Source organism: Bos indicus, chromosome 3 (assembly GCF_029378745.1).
Source record: "Bos indicus isolate NIAB-ARS_2022 breed Sahiwal x Tharparkar chromosome 3, NIAB-ARS_B.indTharparkar_mat_pri_1.0, whole genome shotgun sequence".
Classification (NCBI taxonomy): domain Eukaryota; kingdom Metazoa; phylum Chordata; class Mammalia; order Artiodactyla; family Bovidae; genus Bos; species Bos indicus.
The window spans coordinates 94,858,994-94,877,996 of record NC_091762.1 but is presented as its reverse complement, the minus strand read 5'-3'; the positions used below and the strand labels follow the sequence as shown (position 1 = coordinate 94,877,996).

Here is a 19,003-nt window from a genome sequence, read left to right as displayed (position 1 = left end):
GGCCACCATTGACATAATGATGCACTGGAAGGAGGATCATCTGCTTAGTGTGGATCATGGAGCCATGACAATATTGATTGTTGGCTGTAAGGAGCACATTATGTTAATGGTTGGGGATCCCGGACAGGACAAAGCAGGATGATGTGAGATTTCATCATGTTCCTCAGAATGATACACAGTTTAAAACTTATAAATTGTTTATTTCCATTTAATATTTTAGCATCTGGTTAACTGGAGGGGTAACTGAAACTCTGGAAAGCAAAACTGTGGATAAAGGGGTTCTTTTATAGTTCTGTTTGTCTATTTTTAAATTTCATTGCCTATGCTTTTGATATCATATTGAACAAATCCTTGCCAATTCCAATGTTCTAAAGATTTCCCCATGTGTTTTCTTCTAGGAGTTTAATAGTTTTAGGTCTCACATATAAGTCTTTAAAACATTTTTGGGGAGTTCCCTGGCAGTTCAGCAGTTAGGACTCCATGCTTTTACTGCTATGGGCCCAGGTTCAGTCTCTGGTCAGGGAACTAATATCCTGCAAGATGCATAGCATGACCATAAATAAATAAAAATAAATACATTTTCAGCCAGATTTTGGATGTTAAGAGTCCGCCTTCATTCTTTTGAATTGTGGATATCCACTTTCCCCAGTAGCATTTATTGAAAAGACTGTCTTTTCCCCATTGTATAGTCTTGGCACCCTTGTCAAAAATCATTTTGGCATACATACATACAAAAATCATTTTGGCCTCTCCTCTGTTTCATTGGTCTGTCTTTGTGCCAGTAAACCTGTAAGCCATGTGGTGTTAGACTAGAATTGGAGGTATCAATATGAACGCGTGGTTTCAGAGAGAGAGAGAGAATGAAAAAGAATGGGGGCATGTCAAAAGGAGAAGTAGAACTTGTTCTGAGGCACATGGGGCTTAGAGATGGGAAGGAGGGTAGAGTCAGCATTAAGATTCAAGGAGGGAGAAAGTATGCCATCAACAGGAAAATAGTTCATTTAGAGTGTTTAGGGGCCTATGAGAAGATGGTTTAGGTCATATAAAAGAGGCATGAAATAAAAGATGTGGAGGGCCTTTTCTGTTACTCAGGAAGGTTAGGTAAATCTAGTATGGTATTAGAGAATGTTGAGGTTTTTGATGGAAACAGCCTTGAAATGTAAGCTCAAATATGCATGAGGTGTGCAGGCTGCGCTGACCCTAGCAGAGGTTAGCACATGTACATCTTTTGTGATGATGTTTTGTTTACAGGCATGAGACTATATGAGTGCTTGAACAAGCATGTTGTCAGTAGAGATGGAAAGAAAGGCTGGAGAGAGGGACTGTATCAAGGAAGAATCAGGTGATTGTGAGGGTGTGGCAGGTTTAAAGGTGCTTGCTGTTTAGTGCCCTGATGGCTGTGAGAATGGCACTTCATGTCATGTCCCAGACATTTCTCAGTTCAGGCCTCACCCTCACAACCACTTCCTGACTGGCATACCACCTCTATTTTTGCCCCAGATTGATATTTTAAACATGCAAATTAGGCCATGTCACTCTTAGGCTTGAAACTCTTCAGGGGCTTCCCATTGTCATAAAGTCCATCCACACTCCTTGGGATAGGATCCTAAACTTTTGCCATTTCCTTCTCGCCCATCAGCCCACTGTTCTACACACATTTAAACCAGTTTTCTAATTTGTACTCTTTTCATGCTTCAGTGTCTTTCGTTAATGTCTTTCCACTTTCAGGATATCCTTATCTTTCTCAGCTTCACAAACTGATTCTTATTCTTTGAGATCTAAACTCCTTAAGGAGGTCTTCCCTGATTTTTCATTTACACCCTTTAGTGGTGATGTTGTTGTTGTTTAATCAGTAAGTCCTTTGCAACTCTTGTGACCCCAAGGACTGCAGCCCACCAGGCTCCTCTATCCTTGGGATTTGTCAGGCATGGTGGTGACATAAGCCATGTATTTATGCAACTAAGTACAAATCTGTCTTCTTACTAAATTTTTGAGTTCCTTGGGGTCAGGGATAAGTCATAATAAATGCTCAACAGTAATGATAATAATAATTATACCATTTACCTGTCCAAGTGTTATATTTGGACTAACTCATTTTACCTTTGTAATAATCTTATAGATACCATTATTGTCCTCCTTCTATAGATAAGAACACTGAGGCTTAGAAAGGTTAAGTAACTTGTTGAAAGTCATATGGTTAATAGACAGCAAAGTTCAGAGTTGAACGGGATGTTCTGGCTCTGAAGTCCTTGTTCTTTGACTTCATATGTCACAGTGGCTTACCATGATATTCTTTAAGTGGTGTATTTTGATGAACTCAAATTGTTAAGTTTGTACTTTGATTTTTTTTTAATTGGAGGATAATTGCTTTACAATGTTGTGTTGGTTTCTACCATACAATGATGTGAATCAGCCATAATTATACATATGTCCCCTCCCTCTTGAATCTCCCTCCCACTGCCCATCCCAAACCACCCCCCTAGGTTGTCACAGAGCACCAGTTGAGCTTCCTGTGTTATACAGCAACTTTCCACTAGGTATCTCTTTCACTTGTGGTAATGTATATATTTCAGTGCTACTCTCAAATTGATGTAGTTAGATTTATCAGTTGTTGTCTTTATATCTTGCTTAAGTTTTGTACCCTAAGAAGCTTTTTTCTGTCCCAAAGTTAAGGTGATATTCTCCTGTTTTACCTTCTGGAAGATGTGTTGTTTTTCTTTCACATTTAAGAATTAAGAAATCACCTGGATTTTACTTTTGTGTATAGTATAAGGTAGGTTCAGGTTTCATTTTTTTTTTTCACCCATATTATCCTAGCACCATTTATTGAAAGATTGTTCCTTACTGCTCTTCAGAGCCATACTTAGCACTAACCAAGTGTCTGTATTTATGGGTGGGTCTGTTTCTGGTCTATGTTCTGCTTCATTGGTTTATTATTTATCCTTGTTCCAGTATCACCTTTTCTTAATTATTATAGCTTTATAAGACTTTATATGTAATAGACTAAACCCTCTAAAATGCTTCTGTCTTTTCAAGGACTTTGCTATTCTTTAACTTTTGTACCATTTTTCTTTTTTTTTTTTGGCCAAGTCAGGCAGCTTGCAGGATCTTTGGTTCCCCATCCAGGGACTGAACCGATTCCCCTGCAGTGGAAGCACTGAATCCTAAGCACTGGCCCACCAGGGAGTTCCCTGATTTATATTTTAGAATCAGTTTGACTGATTTCCCAAAGTGCCTTTGGAATTTTAATTTGCATTGCATTTAATCTGTAGATCCATTTGAATATTCTAATTCATAAAATGGTTTTTCCATTTATTTATGTCTTCTTTATCATAATAATGTTTTTAAAGTATAATTTAAGAATTTCAAATAATCTTGCATTTACAATAAGGTTGCAAATACAGTACAAAGAACTTTGCCCTCCCAAAACTGTTTGAAGGTTGTTGTTAACTGGAAGTCCCATCGCCCCTGAATGTTTTTTTATTATATATTTATTTCCTGCAAACAAGGAAATTTTCTTGTAAACACACTATGCAACCATTAAAATCAGGAAATTAACATTGATGCATTAAAACCATCTACTCCTTCGAGTCTATTCAGGTTTTGCCAGTTGTTCCAATAATGTCCTTTATAGCAGGAGGATCTGGTTCAGAATCACAGTTTGCATTTAGTTGTCACATTTAATAGTCTCCTTTAGTCTGGAACAGCTACTCAGTCTTTCCTTGAGTTTTATGACTTTGACACTTTAAAAGATTAGAGGCTAATTATTTTGTAGACTGTCCCTCTGTTTTCTCCTAATGTTTCTTCATGGTGCAGATTACATATCTGGCCTGAAGATCACAGAAGTGATTCTTTGTTCTTTTCACAGGATTTCAGTTTGTTCCATAACTAATGACATTTACTTTGATCACATGATTGAGGTGGTATTTTATCTTTTTCCTTTCTTGATATTTTGTGGGGGTATTTTGAAGCTATGCAAAATCCCATTTCTGAGCAAACCTTCAATATATATGTATCAGTGCTAACTCATGGTTTCCTGTTTTACTCAATGGATTATAATTCTTTGCTATCATTATTTTAATGCTCAAAGTGTCCTTAATTTGGCCAGTAGGATTTTTTTTTAAGCTGACCTCTGTGTTCTGTTGACATGTTCCTATCATTCTCTGAGTATTTTCTTCTTTAACTTTCAGGCACAAAAAAGATGTTCCAGGCGAGTTTTCTATCTTCCCTGTCCCAGTCCTGGAATCAACCATTTTTCCAAGGAGCCCTAGTTCCTTGTAATGGAGAAAGATATTTAGAAATCAGTACCTGATGCTAGGTGTACTTATTGCTGATGGCTCTCATGGTGCCCAGGCCCTCTCAGAGCTAAGAAACATATGAATGTTATATACATGTGTACATACATGTGTATTCATGTACATATTTCCATATGTATTTATTTACATAAATATTAAAAACTATTAGTTCATACTGATACCTGTATTTCCAGCCTAACATTGCAGAAATCATTCTGGTTTTCTCCCTTACCGTTTTTGTAACTATCCAACAACCAGAAACCCTTTATCCTTGTTATATTTACTCATTTGATCAATCCCTCTGTATGCAGTTAGTTTCCCATCATCACCCACTTCCTTGTGTGGATGTCCCCTCATTCCACTTGTACCAGCCTGACCCAATCCCCCTGCCCAGCATAGACTCCATCTTGGGCTCTGACTCCCCATGCTGGACTTTTCCATTGTGTAATTTTCCTTTTCATCCTGCTGGCTTTGTTACCCAATGCCAGGTTGTTTCTTGGTTTGATGTATGCCCTCCTTGTCCTTTTCAGACTCTGATGTCCTGAGCTGAATCTTCTACCCATTTGGTACAATACTTTTAACTAAAGCACAGAGCACATGTGATTTTCCCCTTTTAATGCCCCTTTCTGTTCCAGGGTACAATCTCAGATCCCATATTGCCTTTAGTTATGACAGTTCCTTACTCCTCTTGTCTTTCGTGACTTTGACATTTTTGGTGAGTTTTAGTTATTTTGTAGAATGCCTCTCAGTTTGGGTTTATCTGATGTTTTCTCATGATTAGAGTGAGATTATGTGTTTTTGGTAAGAATACTACAGAAGTGATGCTGTTTCCTTGTCAGTGGGTCATATCGAGAGAGTGGTATATAACATCAAGAAATTTGTTACTGGTGATATTAATCTTGATCACTGGATTAAGGTGGTGTCTGCCAGACTTGTCCATTATAAAATTACTGATTTTCCCTTCATAGTTAATAAATATATTGGGAGAGATACTTTGAGACTCTGCTAATACCTTCTTTCTCCTCAAACTTTTGCCCACTGTTTTTAGCTATTAGTATGCCATTGGCCAGTCCTACCTTCAGTAATTATTAATGTTGTATTTGTCTACAGGTGATTTAAACATTTCTTTCATTCATGCTATACTTATGAATTGTAATTCTTCTGAAGAAAGAACTGTGCCTTCTTCCCCATCTATTTATTCAAGTAATTTATATCAATAGTGTACTCTTAGATATTTATTTTATTCTTTGGATTATAATTCAATACTATCAGTTATTATACTACTCACATTCTTTAGGCTTTGGTTTTTGGAACTTCTTCAGTTTGGCTCCTTTTTCCTTTTGACATGCCCCCATTCTTTTTCATGCACTTCCTGTCTTTCTGTCTCCCTATCTAGAACCCTGAGTTCATAGTGATACCTCCTTTTCTATTCTTAATACCATATCGCTCATTCTATCCTTCTCACTTTCCTCATTTGTAATTTTTTTCCCTCAGACACTGAGAAACCAGGGTTGGCATTATCTACAATATATTCACTTGTTTGTAGTTACAGAATTGCTCAACTGTACTCCTGTGAAAACCAGATTTATAGTACTTGTGCAATTTTTGTACAGTATTTGTGTGTGGTTCTGTTTCGGTTTAGCCTTGCATTGTCTAGTTAGAATACTGTTTTCAAAGTTAGTTGGGCTTAATTTTTTCTTTTTTATTCCTCGTACCCTTCAGTGTGGTTGTCTTATTCATTTGTAATACAGTTAGGTTAAGTTATTACTGTTGATATTATATTTTCCCAGGTAGCTCAGTGGTAAGGAATCTGTCTGCCAATATAGGAGATGCAGGAGACGTGGGCTGAATCCCTGGGTTGGGGAGATCCCCTGGAGAGGAAAATTGCAACCCACTCCAGTATTCTTGCCTGAATAATCCCATGGACAGAGGAGCCTGGCGGGCTATTGTCCATGAAGATCCCAAAGAGTTGGACATGACTGAACACATACACAGAATTACATTGTATTTTGGGTACCCTCTCCCCATCCTGGTTGATTTAAATTATTTATCTGAGGGGAGAATGTGAAATATTACTGTGGCTTTAAAGAGTCTAAGTATATACAAAATGATAAATTCAGAGAAGTATTGCTGCCTCTGAACCCCTACTAACTCATTCCTGTTTTTCCTGATTTCCATACTTTCCCACTGTGCTTTGCAGGTAACCAATCTCATTAGTTTATAGTTCATCCTCCTTGTATTTATTTTGCACAAACCAGTACATGTGAGTATATTTTCTTATATCCCCTTCTTTCTTTCTTCTTTGTTTTCATCGAATAATATATCTGAAAAATCACTCCAAATCACTCAAAAGTGATCCTCCTTGTTCTCTTTTTTACACTTGCACTGTACTCCATGGTTTATTCAAGCATCTTCCTCTATCTAAGCATTTAGGTTGTTTTATAGTATTTTGTAATTATAAACAATGCTACAGTGATTAACCTTATTCATATGTATTTTTATCTTGTTTGATGTTGCTTGATTTTTTTCCATATTCAACCAACCTTGTATTTCTGGAATAAACTCAACTTCAATTTGACATACTAAGTTTTATAAAGAATTTTTGCATATCCTTTTTGCATTAGAGTTGCCTTAAATTTTTTTCTCTTGTGATAGTCTTGTCAGGTTAATATCAAAGTTATTCTGACCTTAAAAGAGTTGGGGAGTGTTCTTCTTTTTCTTTTCTCTGGAATATTTTGTGTTTGATTGGCATTCTTTCTTCATAAATGTCTGACGGAGTGCTCTGGTAAAACTTTCTGGGTCTGGAGTTTCCTTAATGGGATGACTTTTCCATTATTTTAATATAGAATATTTTTGATCTACCAAAAGTACACTTTTTCTGTGACCTCACCTAATAGTTACAAAACTGTTTAGATCTCACCCCCAGCTATTTTAAAAATATTTCCTCTGTCTTTGGTTTGTAGTACATTTTGGCTGGGATGGGTCTAGCTGTGGATTTTCTTTGATTCAGCCTGCTTAGAATTCTTGTGTGTGTTAGTCACTCAGTCATATCTGACTCTTTGTGACCCTATGGACTGTAGCCCTCCAGGCTCTTCTGTCCATGGAATTCTCCAGGCCAGAATACTGGAGTGGGTTGCCATACCCTTCTCCAGGGAATCTTCTCCATCTAGGGATCAAACCCGGGTCTCCTACATTACAGGCAGATTTTTTTACTGTCTGAGCCACCAGGGAAGCCTGGGCTTCTGAAATCCGTGGCTTAATGTCTTTCATCTTGTTTTGAAAAATTCTTCATCAGGTAGTGCTTCTAGTCCCTTCTCTCTTTTGTCTTCTTTTGGTATTTCAATCACATGCATATTACACCCTCTTACTGTCTGTGTTGCTCTCCCTTTCTTCTATATTTTCTCTTTTTGACTCGTCTTTTGTTCTGATGAGTTTCTTCTGGTCTCTTCTCCAGTTCTCTCATTGTCTCTTTAGCCGATTTAATCTGCTGTCAGACTCATTCACTGAGTTCTTAATTTTGCTTATTATGTTGTTTTAATTTTGTAATTTATATTTAATTATTTAAAGAACCCGTATAATTTATAAAATAGTTTCTAAGGCTCTGTCAAAGTTTCCAGTCTTTTATTGAATGAATTAAAACATAGTTACTTTTCAGTTGTGGGACTGTTTGTTCAAATATCTGGAGCTCTTATTGATCTGTTTCTATCATTTGATTTCTCATTTATGTGTGGTTTTGTCTCCTTGTATACCTTTGGTTATCTTTGGTTATGTGCTAGTCATTGTATTTAAAAATTGTTTATAAAAATAATTTGGAAGCTGATATGATGTTATCTTTCTATAGAAAATATATTCATTTGCTTTTGCTAGCTGGATGTTTAGAGTCAGTAACAACTTGGGGTAGTTTTAATTTCTTTCAGGCATCAGGATTTTTCTGGATGATCCACATGACTGAGCAATGGTTTTAATTCTGTTTTAGTCTTTTTTTTTTTGATGTGGACCATGTTTAAAGTCTGTATCGAATTTGTTACAATATTGCTTCTGTTTTATGTAGTCTCCAGGCATGTGGGATCTTAGCTCTCTAACCAGGGGTTGAACCCACACACCTTGGCATTAGAAGGTGAAGTCTTAACCACTGGACTGCCAGGGAAGTCCCTGTTTTATTCTTAATCCCAAGGTGCAGCCCTTTGAGGTCCCAATCAAAACCTGAGCTGTTTGCCAGAGCCACCACTGTTGGTCGGCCTTGCTCTCCTAATTTTTGGCCTGACAAACATCCAACAGATGTTTTTAGAGTAGTTTTAGGTTCCCAGAAAAATTGAGCAGAAAGTACATGGAGTCCCCGTATATATGTCCCCTGCTCATACATAATAACAAGTCTTTTAAGAAGTTGCTCAGTCTATAACTCCTCTTTTGAAATATACAATGCCTCTAGGAGGACAGTGGCCCTTAAATACCAGGCTGGATGTTTCTCTTTTCCTAGATTTTGGCCCGTTAATTCTTTACTATCTTGCTATTTTCTGAAGCTTTCAAAACAGTTATTTTAAATTATTTTAACTTTTCTAATTATTCCCAGTGGGAAGGTAGCCTGCAATTGTTGAACATATTTATTCTCTTCGTTATAAATTGCTGCAATTAGGTTGCATATTTGAGAAGAATAGAAAGATAAAACCTGTTAAGGAAATGGCACAACCAAAAACCTTTTCTATTTAGAATCATGATTTAAAATTTTTGCTTCCAATTATGGAGCTGTATTGTAGGTATTAAGGTTTTGCTTTTTATAAACTTTTATTCCAGCTCGTGATGCTGATGAGCGAGAGAAGTGGATCCATGCCTTAGAAGAAACTATTCTTCGACATACTCTTCAGCTTCAAGTAAGAATCTTTACATGGCTTCTGGATAGTTCACTAGGTTTTTTTGTTTGTTTTCTGTGTTTTTTTTTTTTTTAAATAGCTAATAGGATGTAATGGAAACTTTTAATTTCCGAGTTGTTTATTTTTGCCTTTACAGTGTTATAATATATATAAAGTTATAGTCATTTTCTTCTGCTTAAAATACTGATTTTTGTCTAGAAACAAAACATTACAAGGCAATGTTGAAACTGAAATGCTGTGTTAAAATTAAAATGTGCCAGGCTCATTTTTTTAAATTTAATATGTAAGTTGGTTATTGGTATAGCCAAATTATATAATAATGCATGATAATAGATAAAGCGCTGAGAAGTTGACCTACTTTTCTTTTTGTAGGATTTGGCAGTTACTGTTGTGGGTAGTACTCTTAGGGGTGAAAGTGAAAGAAAAAAATCCAAACTTGGTTTAAGGAAAAAACACATTTAACTTGGGTGTGGTTTGAAGTAGGCATTTAAATAATGTCATGAGGACCCAGATCCCCATCTGTTTCTCCGTCTAAGTTATTCTGGGTTGACTTTATTTTTAGATAGATTCTCCCTTTGTGGTAGTAAAATGGAAGCAGCAATTTCAGCCTCCCGTCGGTGGAACTCCAGATCCATAGGAGGCTGTTGTTCTTTCTGGATTAAGAGTATTAGTGCTGATACCTTAGCTTCAGTCACTTTCCCAGTCCTAACCAGTCATAATTTCACAGTCATATGTTCCACCTCTTGGTAATAGGATTTACCTCTACATCAGAAACATGTAGCAGTTAGGGGAGAAGGTGGTCCTCGCTGTCCCCAGGCAGAGTCAGAATGGGGGAAAAAGATGCTAGGTGACAAAAACAATAAATGTCTAATCTACCATACTAAAGATAGTTTTCTGTGTTTGTTCTCCATTGAAAGAGCTTATCTTGTGATATATATAGAGGATTTTGTTTTGATTATTTGGATTTACAGGACTGAATCATAGAAAACTGATGTTTTGTAATCCTTTGTCTACTTAATTTGTCCTATATCAGGAATGGGGGCTTCCCAGGGGGTGCTGGTGGTAAAGAACCCACCTACCAATGCAGGATATATAAGAGACATGGGTTTGATCCCTGGGTTGGGAAGATCCCCTAGAGGAGGGCACGGCAATCCACTCCAGTATTCTTGCCTGGAGAATCCCATGGACAGAGGAGCATGGAGGGCTACGGTCCATGGGGTTGCAAAGAGTCAGACATGACAGAAGCAACTTAAGCATGCATGCACATACCAGGAATTGGCTTACTTAGACCAGTTAGTTTAGGAAATCCCAGGTCCTACAAGACAGCGAACTCCCCATCACTTTGAAAGTTGTTCAAATAGATTATTTAAAATAATATGTGAGGATATGGCTATTAAGAAACTGTAGGAAATGAATATGGAGTTGAAATCAGAGATCTCTAAAGTTACTCTGTGAGCGAGCTGTACTTTTTAAAAGCAACTTTATAAGCATATCTGGCTTGGGTGTACTATGAAGAAATTCTATGAATTCCTTCATAAATTTCTTTTCAAGTTCAGTTCAGTTCAGTTCAGTCCTCAGTTGTGTCCGACTCTTTGTGAACCCATGAACTGCAGCATGCCGGGCCTCCCTGTCCATCACCAACACCAAGAGTTCATCCAAACTCATGTCCATTGAGTTGGTGATGCCATCCAACCATCTCATCCTCTGTCATCCCCTTCTCCTCACGCCCTCAATATTTCCCAGCATCAGGGTCTTTCAAATGAGTCAGTTCTTTGCATCCGGTGGCCAAAGTATTGGAGTTTCAGCTTCAACATCAGACCTTTGAATGAACACCCATGACTGATTTCCTTTAGGATGGACTGGATGGATCTCCTTGCTTTTCAAGGGACTCTCAAGAGTCTTCTGCAATACCACAGTTCAAAAGCATCAATTCTTCAGCGCTCAGCTTTCTTTATAGTCCAACTATCACATCCATACATGACTACTGGAGAAACCGTAGCCTCGACTAGACGGATCTTTGTTGGCAAAGTAATATCTCTGCTTTTGAATATGCTGTCTAGCTTGGTCATAACTTTCCTTCCAATGAGTAAGCATCTTTTAATTTCATGGCTGCAGTCACCATCTGCAGTGATTTTGGAGCCCCAAAGAATAAAGGCAGCCACTGTTTTCATTTCTTCCCCATCTGTTTCCCATGAAGTGATGGGATCAGATGCCATGATCTTAGTTTTCCGAATGTAGAGCTTTAAGCCAACTTTTTCACTCTCCTCTTTCACTTTCATCAAGTGGCTCTTTAGTTCTTCTTCACTTTCTGCCATAAGGGTGGTGTCACCTGCATATCTGAGGTTATTGATATTTCTCCCAGCAACCTTGATTCCAGCTTGTGCTTCTTCCAGCCCAGCATTTCTCATGATGTACTCTGCATATAAGTTAAATAAGCAGGGTGACAATGTACAGCCTTGAGGTACTCCTTTTCTTACTTGGAACCAGTCTGTTGTTCCATGTCCAATTCTAATTGTTGCTTCCTGAGCTGCATACAGGTTTCTCAAGAGGCAGGTCAGGTGGTCTCGTATTCCCATCTCTTTCAGAATTTTCCACAGTTTATTGTGATCCACACAGTCAAAGGCTTGGGCATAGTCAATAAAGCAGAAATAGATGTTTTTCTGGAACTCTCTTGCTTTTTCGATGATCCAGAGTATGTTGGCAATTTGATCTCTGGTTCCTCTGCCTTTTCTAAAACCAGCTTGAACACCTGGAATTTCATGGTTCATGTATTGCTGAAGCCTGGCTTGGAGAATTTCAAGCATTACTTTCCTAGCGTGTGAGATGAGTGCAATTGTGTGGTAGTTTGAGCATTCTTTGGCATTGCCTTTTTTGGGATTGGAATGAAACCTGACCTTTTCCAGTCCTGTGGCCACTGCTGCATTTTTCAAATTTGCTGGCATATTGAGTGCAGCACTTTCACAACATCATCTTTTAGGATTTGAAATACCTCAGTTGGAATTCTATCACCTCCACTAGCTTTGTTCGTAGTGATGCTTCCTAAGGCCCACTTGACTTCACATTCCAGGATGTCTGGCTCAAGGTGAGTGATCACACCATTGTGATTATCTGGGTTGTGAAGCTCTTTTTTCGTACAGTTCCTCTGTGTATTCTTGCCACCTCGTCTTAATATCTTCTGCTTCTGTTAGGTCCGTACCATTTCTGTCCTTTATTGAGTCCATCTTTGCATGTAATGTTCCTTTGGGATCTCCTATTTTCTGGAAGAGATCTCTAGACTTTCCCATTCTGTTGTTTTCCTCTATTTATTTGCATTGATTGCTGAGGAAGGCTTTCTTATCTCTCCTTGTTATTCTTTGGAACTCTGCATTCAAATGGGTATATCTTTGCTTTTCTTCTTTGCTTTTCTCTTCTTTTCACAGCTATTTGTAAGGCCTTCTCAGACAGCCATTTTGCCTTTTTACACTTCTTTTTCTTGGGGATGGTCTTGATCCCTATCTCCTGTACAGTGTCACGAACCTCTGTCCATAGTTCATCAGGCACTCTATCAGATGTAGTCCCTTAAATCTATTTATCACTTCCATTGTATAATCATAAGGGATTCGATTTAGGTCATACCTGAATGGTCTAGTGTTTTCCCTACTTTCTTCAATTTAAGTCTGAATTTGGCAATAAGGAGTTCATGATCTGAGCCACAGTCAGCTCCTGGTCTTGTTTTTGCTGACTGTATAGAGCTTCTCCATCATTGACTGCAAAGAATATAATCAATCTAATTTCGGTATTGACCATCTGGTGATGTCCATGTGTAGAGTCTTCTCTTGTGTTGTGGAAGAGGATGTTTGCTATGATCAGTGTGTTCTCTTGGCAAAACTCTGTTAGCCTTTGCCCTGCTTCATTCTGTCCTCCAAGGCCAAATTTGCCTGTTACTCCAGGTGTTTCTTGACTTTCTACTTTTGCATTCCAGTCCCCTGTAATGAAAAGGACATCTTTTTGGGGTGTTAGTTCTAAAAGGTCTTGTAGGTCTTTATAGAACAGTTCAAGTTCAGCTTCTTCAGCTTTACTGGTCGGGGCATAGACTTGAATTACTGTGATATTGAATGGTTTGCCTTGGAAACAAACAGAGATCATTCTGTCGTTTTTGAGATTGCATCTAAGTACTGCATTTCAGACTCTTTTGTTGACTATGATGGCTACTCCATTTCTTCTAAAGTACTCCTGCCCACAGTAGTAGGTATAATGGTCATCTGAGTTTTCAATTTAGGCAGTTGTGTAAATGAGTAGCATCGTTTTAGGAAATTTATGATCCAATAAGGAGACAAGTATTTTAGGAATCAGATTAGACTGTAAGTGGCAGATAATATTCCCTCCACAGTTGGTTAGACTGATATTCAAGTCTCTGTGTGATCTATTTTCTTCTAGACATTTCTATAAACCTACTAGAGTGCTGCCTCTACATAAATCTACTAAAGTGCTGCTGCTTACTTGCTTTCCTCTGAACCCATCTTTTCATTTCTGATCTCTGCATTCCTATATGTGATATTCTGTCTGCCTGTAATACCATCTCCCTCCACTCTGCCTTTGTGTTCTGCCTCTTTCTTCAAAGTCCAGTTCAGAACTGACCTCTTCTGTGGAGCCTCTCCCAACCAACCCCTCCTCCCTCAGCCACCAAACTCAGTGATCTCTTCTTTGAATGTCATACTTGTTGCGCAGTTTACTGAGTTCTTATAATATTCTTCTTGTTATCCTTTAAGTATATATAATTCCCACCTCATCAGATATGATGCAGACTTCTTAAGGTACCTACTTTTATCCAATTTTGGAATACATGAGCTTTTACTAAGAAGAGCGCTTACCTGTCTTTTGGAATAACAAAATGAAAGGGATAACTTTGGGAAGTCTTAAATACTGATAGCTTTGATATTTTAAAATACATGAATGTAATTTATTTATATATTTTTTCTAAAGTTAATACACACAGGAAATAGGACATTTAGAGATATGTAATTAAATGTTAATTATTCTGGCAAAAAAGGTAAAGAGATTTTTTCCAAAGATGGTGAAGTATGGTGAAAGACTTGATTTTGGAGGCATAATGACTTGGTTTCTGCATCACTCTGAGTTCCAGTGTCCTCATGTATAAAAAGAGGATAATAAAACCTATTCTTCAGTGCTGTTTTGATGATTAAATGAGCTAAATGCAAATTTATTGAAATAATGCCTGGCTATAGTAAGAAGTTGGTAAAAAACAAAAACAAAAAAACTTCCCACGTGGCTTAGTGGTAAAGAATCCGCCAGCCAATGTAAGAGATGCAGGTTCGATCCCTGGGTCAGGAAGATCCCCTGAAGAAGGAACTGGCAACCCACTCCAGTATTCTTGCCTGGGAAATCCCATGGACAGAGGAACTTCGTGGGCCACAGTCCATGGGGTTGTAAAAAAGTTGGACACAACTTAGTGACTAAAAAATAATAACAAATTTTAAGCGATTACTAATACTCAACTTTCAAACCTCAACAGCTCAGACTATAATGCTGTCATTAACAGAAACAGAAAAACTGGATGAAGACATGGGTTTGAGGAGAAAGAGTTGATAAGCAATTTTAGTCTTGCCAAGGTTGAATTTCAGGGAGACATCCAACTGTCAAAATCCACAAGGAAAGAATATAGGACAAAAGCTACAGCTACTTTTACCATTCCTACCCCCAGTACTTGGCATTCTAAATGGTGCTTGATAAATGTTAATTAAAGAAAGAATTGATGAAGGAATTAATGAATAAACACATGATGTATAGACTGCTTTTACATTGCTGTGTATCATATTCTTTGAGATGTCTAACATATTGTTACACATCCATGAATAGATACTCATGAAGTGCTCATCCAAATGGGTGTTGGAGAAAGTATTTATATGTCTTCCTTTTTCAGTGAACTTTAATTTAGCCATTAAATTATACTGCTGTGGCCTTGTCATTACTAAAAGCTTCACTATCTCCAAAATACTGAATTTAAAAGTGTTTTCTATTTGACCACAGTTTTCTTACTTCATCTTCCTCTAGCACTTTACTTCTTCTGGACTTTTCTTCTCTCATTTTGGTCTGAGCTCTACTTCTCCATTTTTTCCTGGCCATTTCACACCTTCCTAGTTTTGCTTATCTCACTCCCCCGTGTAGATATGATGGTCTGTTTCTTCAACATAGATTTTGGAATCACCCTTAAAATTTCTTGTCCCTGGATATTTTGCACTGTTAAAATAGCTGTGAAAAAAAGAGAAGCGAAAGGCAAAGGAGAAAAGGAAAGACATACCCATTTGAATGCAGAGTTCCAAAGAATAGCAAGGAGAGATAAGAAAGGCTTCCTCAGTGATCAATGAAAAGAAATAGAGGAAAACAATAGAATGGGAAACACTAGAGATCTCTTCAAGAAAATTAGAGATATCAAGGGAACATTTCATGCAGAGGGGCACAATAAAGAACAGAAATGATATGGACCTAACAGAAGCAGAAGAGATTAAGAAGAGGTGGCAGGAATACATGGAAGAAGTGGACAAAAAAAGATCTTCATGACCCAGATAATCATGATGGTGTGATCACTCACCTAGAGCCAAACATCCTGGAATGTGAAGTCAAGTGGGCCTTAGGAAACATCACCACAGACAAAGCTCGTGGAGGTGATGGAATTCCAACTGAGCTATTTCAAATCCTAAAAGATGATGTTGTGAAAGTGCTGCACTCAATATGCCAGCAAATTTGGAAGACTTGGCAGTGCCCATATGACTGGAAAAGGTCAGTTTTCTTTCCAATCCCAAAGAAAGGCAATGCCAAAGAATGCTCAAACTACTGCACAATTGCACTCATCTTACATGCTAGCAAACTAATGCTCAAAATTCTCCAAGCCAGGCTTCAGCAATAAGTGAACCGTGAACCTCCAGATGTTCCAGCTGTATTTAGAAAAGGCAGAGGAACCAGAGATCAAATTGCCAACATCCGTTGGATCATCGAAAAAGCGAGAGTTCCAGAAAAACATCTATTTCTGCTTTCTTGACTATGCCCAAGCCTTTGACTGTGTGGATCACAACAAACTGTGGAAAATTCTGAAAGAGATGGGAATACCAGACCACTTGACCTCCCTCCTGAGAAATCTGTATGCAGGTCAGGAAGCAACAGGACATGGAACAATAGACTGGTTCCAAATAGGAAAAGGAGTACGTCAAGGCTGTATATTGTCACCCTGCTTATTTAACTTATATGCAGAGTACATCATGAGAAATGCTGGGCTGAATGAAACATAAGGTGGAATCAAGATTGCTGGGAGTAATATCAGTAACCTCAGATATGCAGATGACACCACCCTTATGGCAGAAAAGTGAAGAAGAGAAGAGCCTTCTTCATGAAGGCTCTTGATGAAAGTGCCTTCAAAGAGCCTCTTGATGAAGTGAAAGAGGAGAGTGAAAAAGTAGGCTTAAAGCACAACATTGAGAAAACTAAGATCATGGCATCCGGTCCCATCACTTCATGGCAAATAGAGGGGGAAACAATGGAAACAGTGACATTTTATTTTGGGGGCCTCCAAACTTACTGCAGATGGTGACTGCAGCAGTGAGATTTTAAAAGACGCTTGCTCCTTGGAAGAATAGTTACGACCAACCTAGATAGCATATTAAAAAGCAGAGACATTACTTTGCCAACAATAGTCAAAGCTATGGTTTTTCCAGTAGTCATGTATGGATTTGAGAGTTGGACTATAAAGAAAACCGAGCACCGAAGAATTGATGCTTTTGAACTGTGGTGTTGGAGAATACTCTTGGAGAATCCCTTGGACTGCAAGGAGATCTAACCAGTCCATCCTAAGGGAAATCAGTCCTGAATATTCATTGGAAGGACTGATGCAGAAGCTGAAACTCCAGTACTTTGGCCACCTGATGCGAAGAACTGACCTATTTCAATAGACCCTGATGCTGGGAAAGATGGAGGGCAGGAGGAGAAGGGGACGACAGAGGATGAGATGGTTGGATGGCATCACCAATTGGATGGACATGAGTTTGAGTAAACTCCAGGAGTTGGTGATGAGCAGGGAGCCCAGTCATACTGTAGTACATGGGGTCGCAAAGAGTCGAAGACGATTGAGCGACTAAACTGAAGTGATGCCATTCTAATTTCTATTCCCCAGTGCCCCCAGCTGTTATATTTCTCTGCTTCTATTTGGAGGTCACAAAATCAAGATGGCTTTATCTGTCACTTTAAATTTTGTCTAACTTTAATCAAATTTCTGTAAATATTTGTCTTCTTAATTGATTTCTTTTTGATTGCCAGTTAAATTCCCACAGTGGGTCTTTTTAAAATTACTATTTAGTATCTAATATAGTCCACTCCCTTGTTATAGAAAAGATCTCACTACTTCTTCAATAGTTATAAGTGACTGCACCTAATTTTTTCTTTCTATGCTTTGCATATTTCAAAGCAAAAAAATATTCTCTTTCAAGTTAATAATACCCCCATAATCTTGACTACATGATATTTCCTTTAGACTATGACCTTATTTACCCTTCAGCAGTCCCCACTATTTCCATGAATTCAGTTGAAACTTTTGTGTAGATGACTTTCTTCCCTTCCCCCATCTTTATATCTCTTTTGCTATTTAGCTTCTCCCTTAAGTCCTCAATTCTTTCCTCGTGGATTTTGCCTAGTAGATATCTTCTGAAATTCAACCTCAACAAGGCTAAAAGTGTCTTATCAGCTCTTTTCTCCTCAAATCCATCTCTTTATCCATTTTTTATGTTTCTTAATATTATAGTCTGATCCATTGAGGTTTGAAAGTTGAGGTTTTTTCAGGTAATAACTTCTAACTTGCCAAGCCTGGGGACTTCTTTTCTTCTTTTTTTCCTCTCCTCTCTTTTTAATAGAATTACTTACACTCCTGTGCTCACGTTGACTATCATTTTTCTTATATCTGACTAACTCTGTTTCTAGTGCCCTCCTAATATTCCTGAACCTATTCCTTTCTTCGTCCTATGAACTGAACATCTGTAATTAATGATCTTAAGGCCTCCGTAACTGTGAGAAACCTTTAGTGGTTTGCATTTGCCTGTAGAATGAAATGAAAATTCTTTTTAAGAGATTTCACTATCTGTTCGATTATATCCCACCCTAAATTTCTACCGCCTGTCCCTGCATGTACTTGATGCTCTACGTAGATATCATTCCTGGTTCCATTCTGTGTAATCAGTCTTTTAAACCTCTTTTAAACTACCTGATCTTTAGAAAGTGAAAGTCTCTCAATTGTGTCAGACTCTTTGGGCCCATGGACTGTACAATCTGTGGAATTCTCCAGGCCAGAATACTGGAGTGAGTATCTTTTCCCTTCTCCTTAAAGGTATATATAAAACCTTAATAAAGTAGTTGTGCTAAGGTATTATCATATCTCCAACATATTATTACTTTTGAGATGGTGGAGTGGGTTGCCATTGCCTTCTCCAATGCGTGAAAGTGAAAAGTAAAAGTGAAGTCGCTCAGTCGTGTCCAACTCCTAGCGACCCCATGGACTGCAGCCCACCAGGCTCCTCCGTCCATGGGATTTGCCAAGCAAGAGTGTGTTGCCATTGCCTTCTCTTTTGAGATGGAAGGTATTCATAAATATTTATTCTGTTTTTCCTTCCATTCTGATTAATGAAGCTTCTCCCTTTCCTTCTATCTTTCCTTTATTCTTTTCTTTTAGTATTGTTCCTGTTGTTTGGTGGGTAACTGTGAATTACAATTAGGATAGTCTGAGGATGGAAGAAGACAACTGAAGCCTCTCTCCTTTCGACACCTATGTTGAATTTCCAGTAGTTACTCTAAACTTGTATTTAG

General features: G+C 38.0%; 1 protein-coding gene across 4 annotated transcripts in view; it reads left to right on the top strand.

Moving 5' to 3' along the window:
• OSBPL9 (oxysterol binding protein like 9) overlaps nt 1-19,003 on the top strand; it is a 164,057-nt gene that overhangs the window by 80,531 nt on the left and 64,523 nt on the right. For all 4 annotated transcript variants that reach the window (XM_019957502.2, XM_019957501.2, XM_019957500.2 and 1 more), the window contains exon 4: nt 9,087-9,163. In XM_019957502.2, the coding sequence (XP_019813061.2) occupies nt 9,087-9,163 (77 nt within the window). The remainder of the gene's footprint in view (nt 1-9,086; nt 9,164-19,003) is intronic.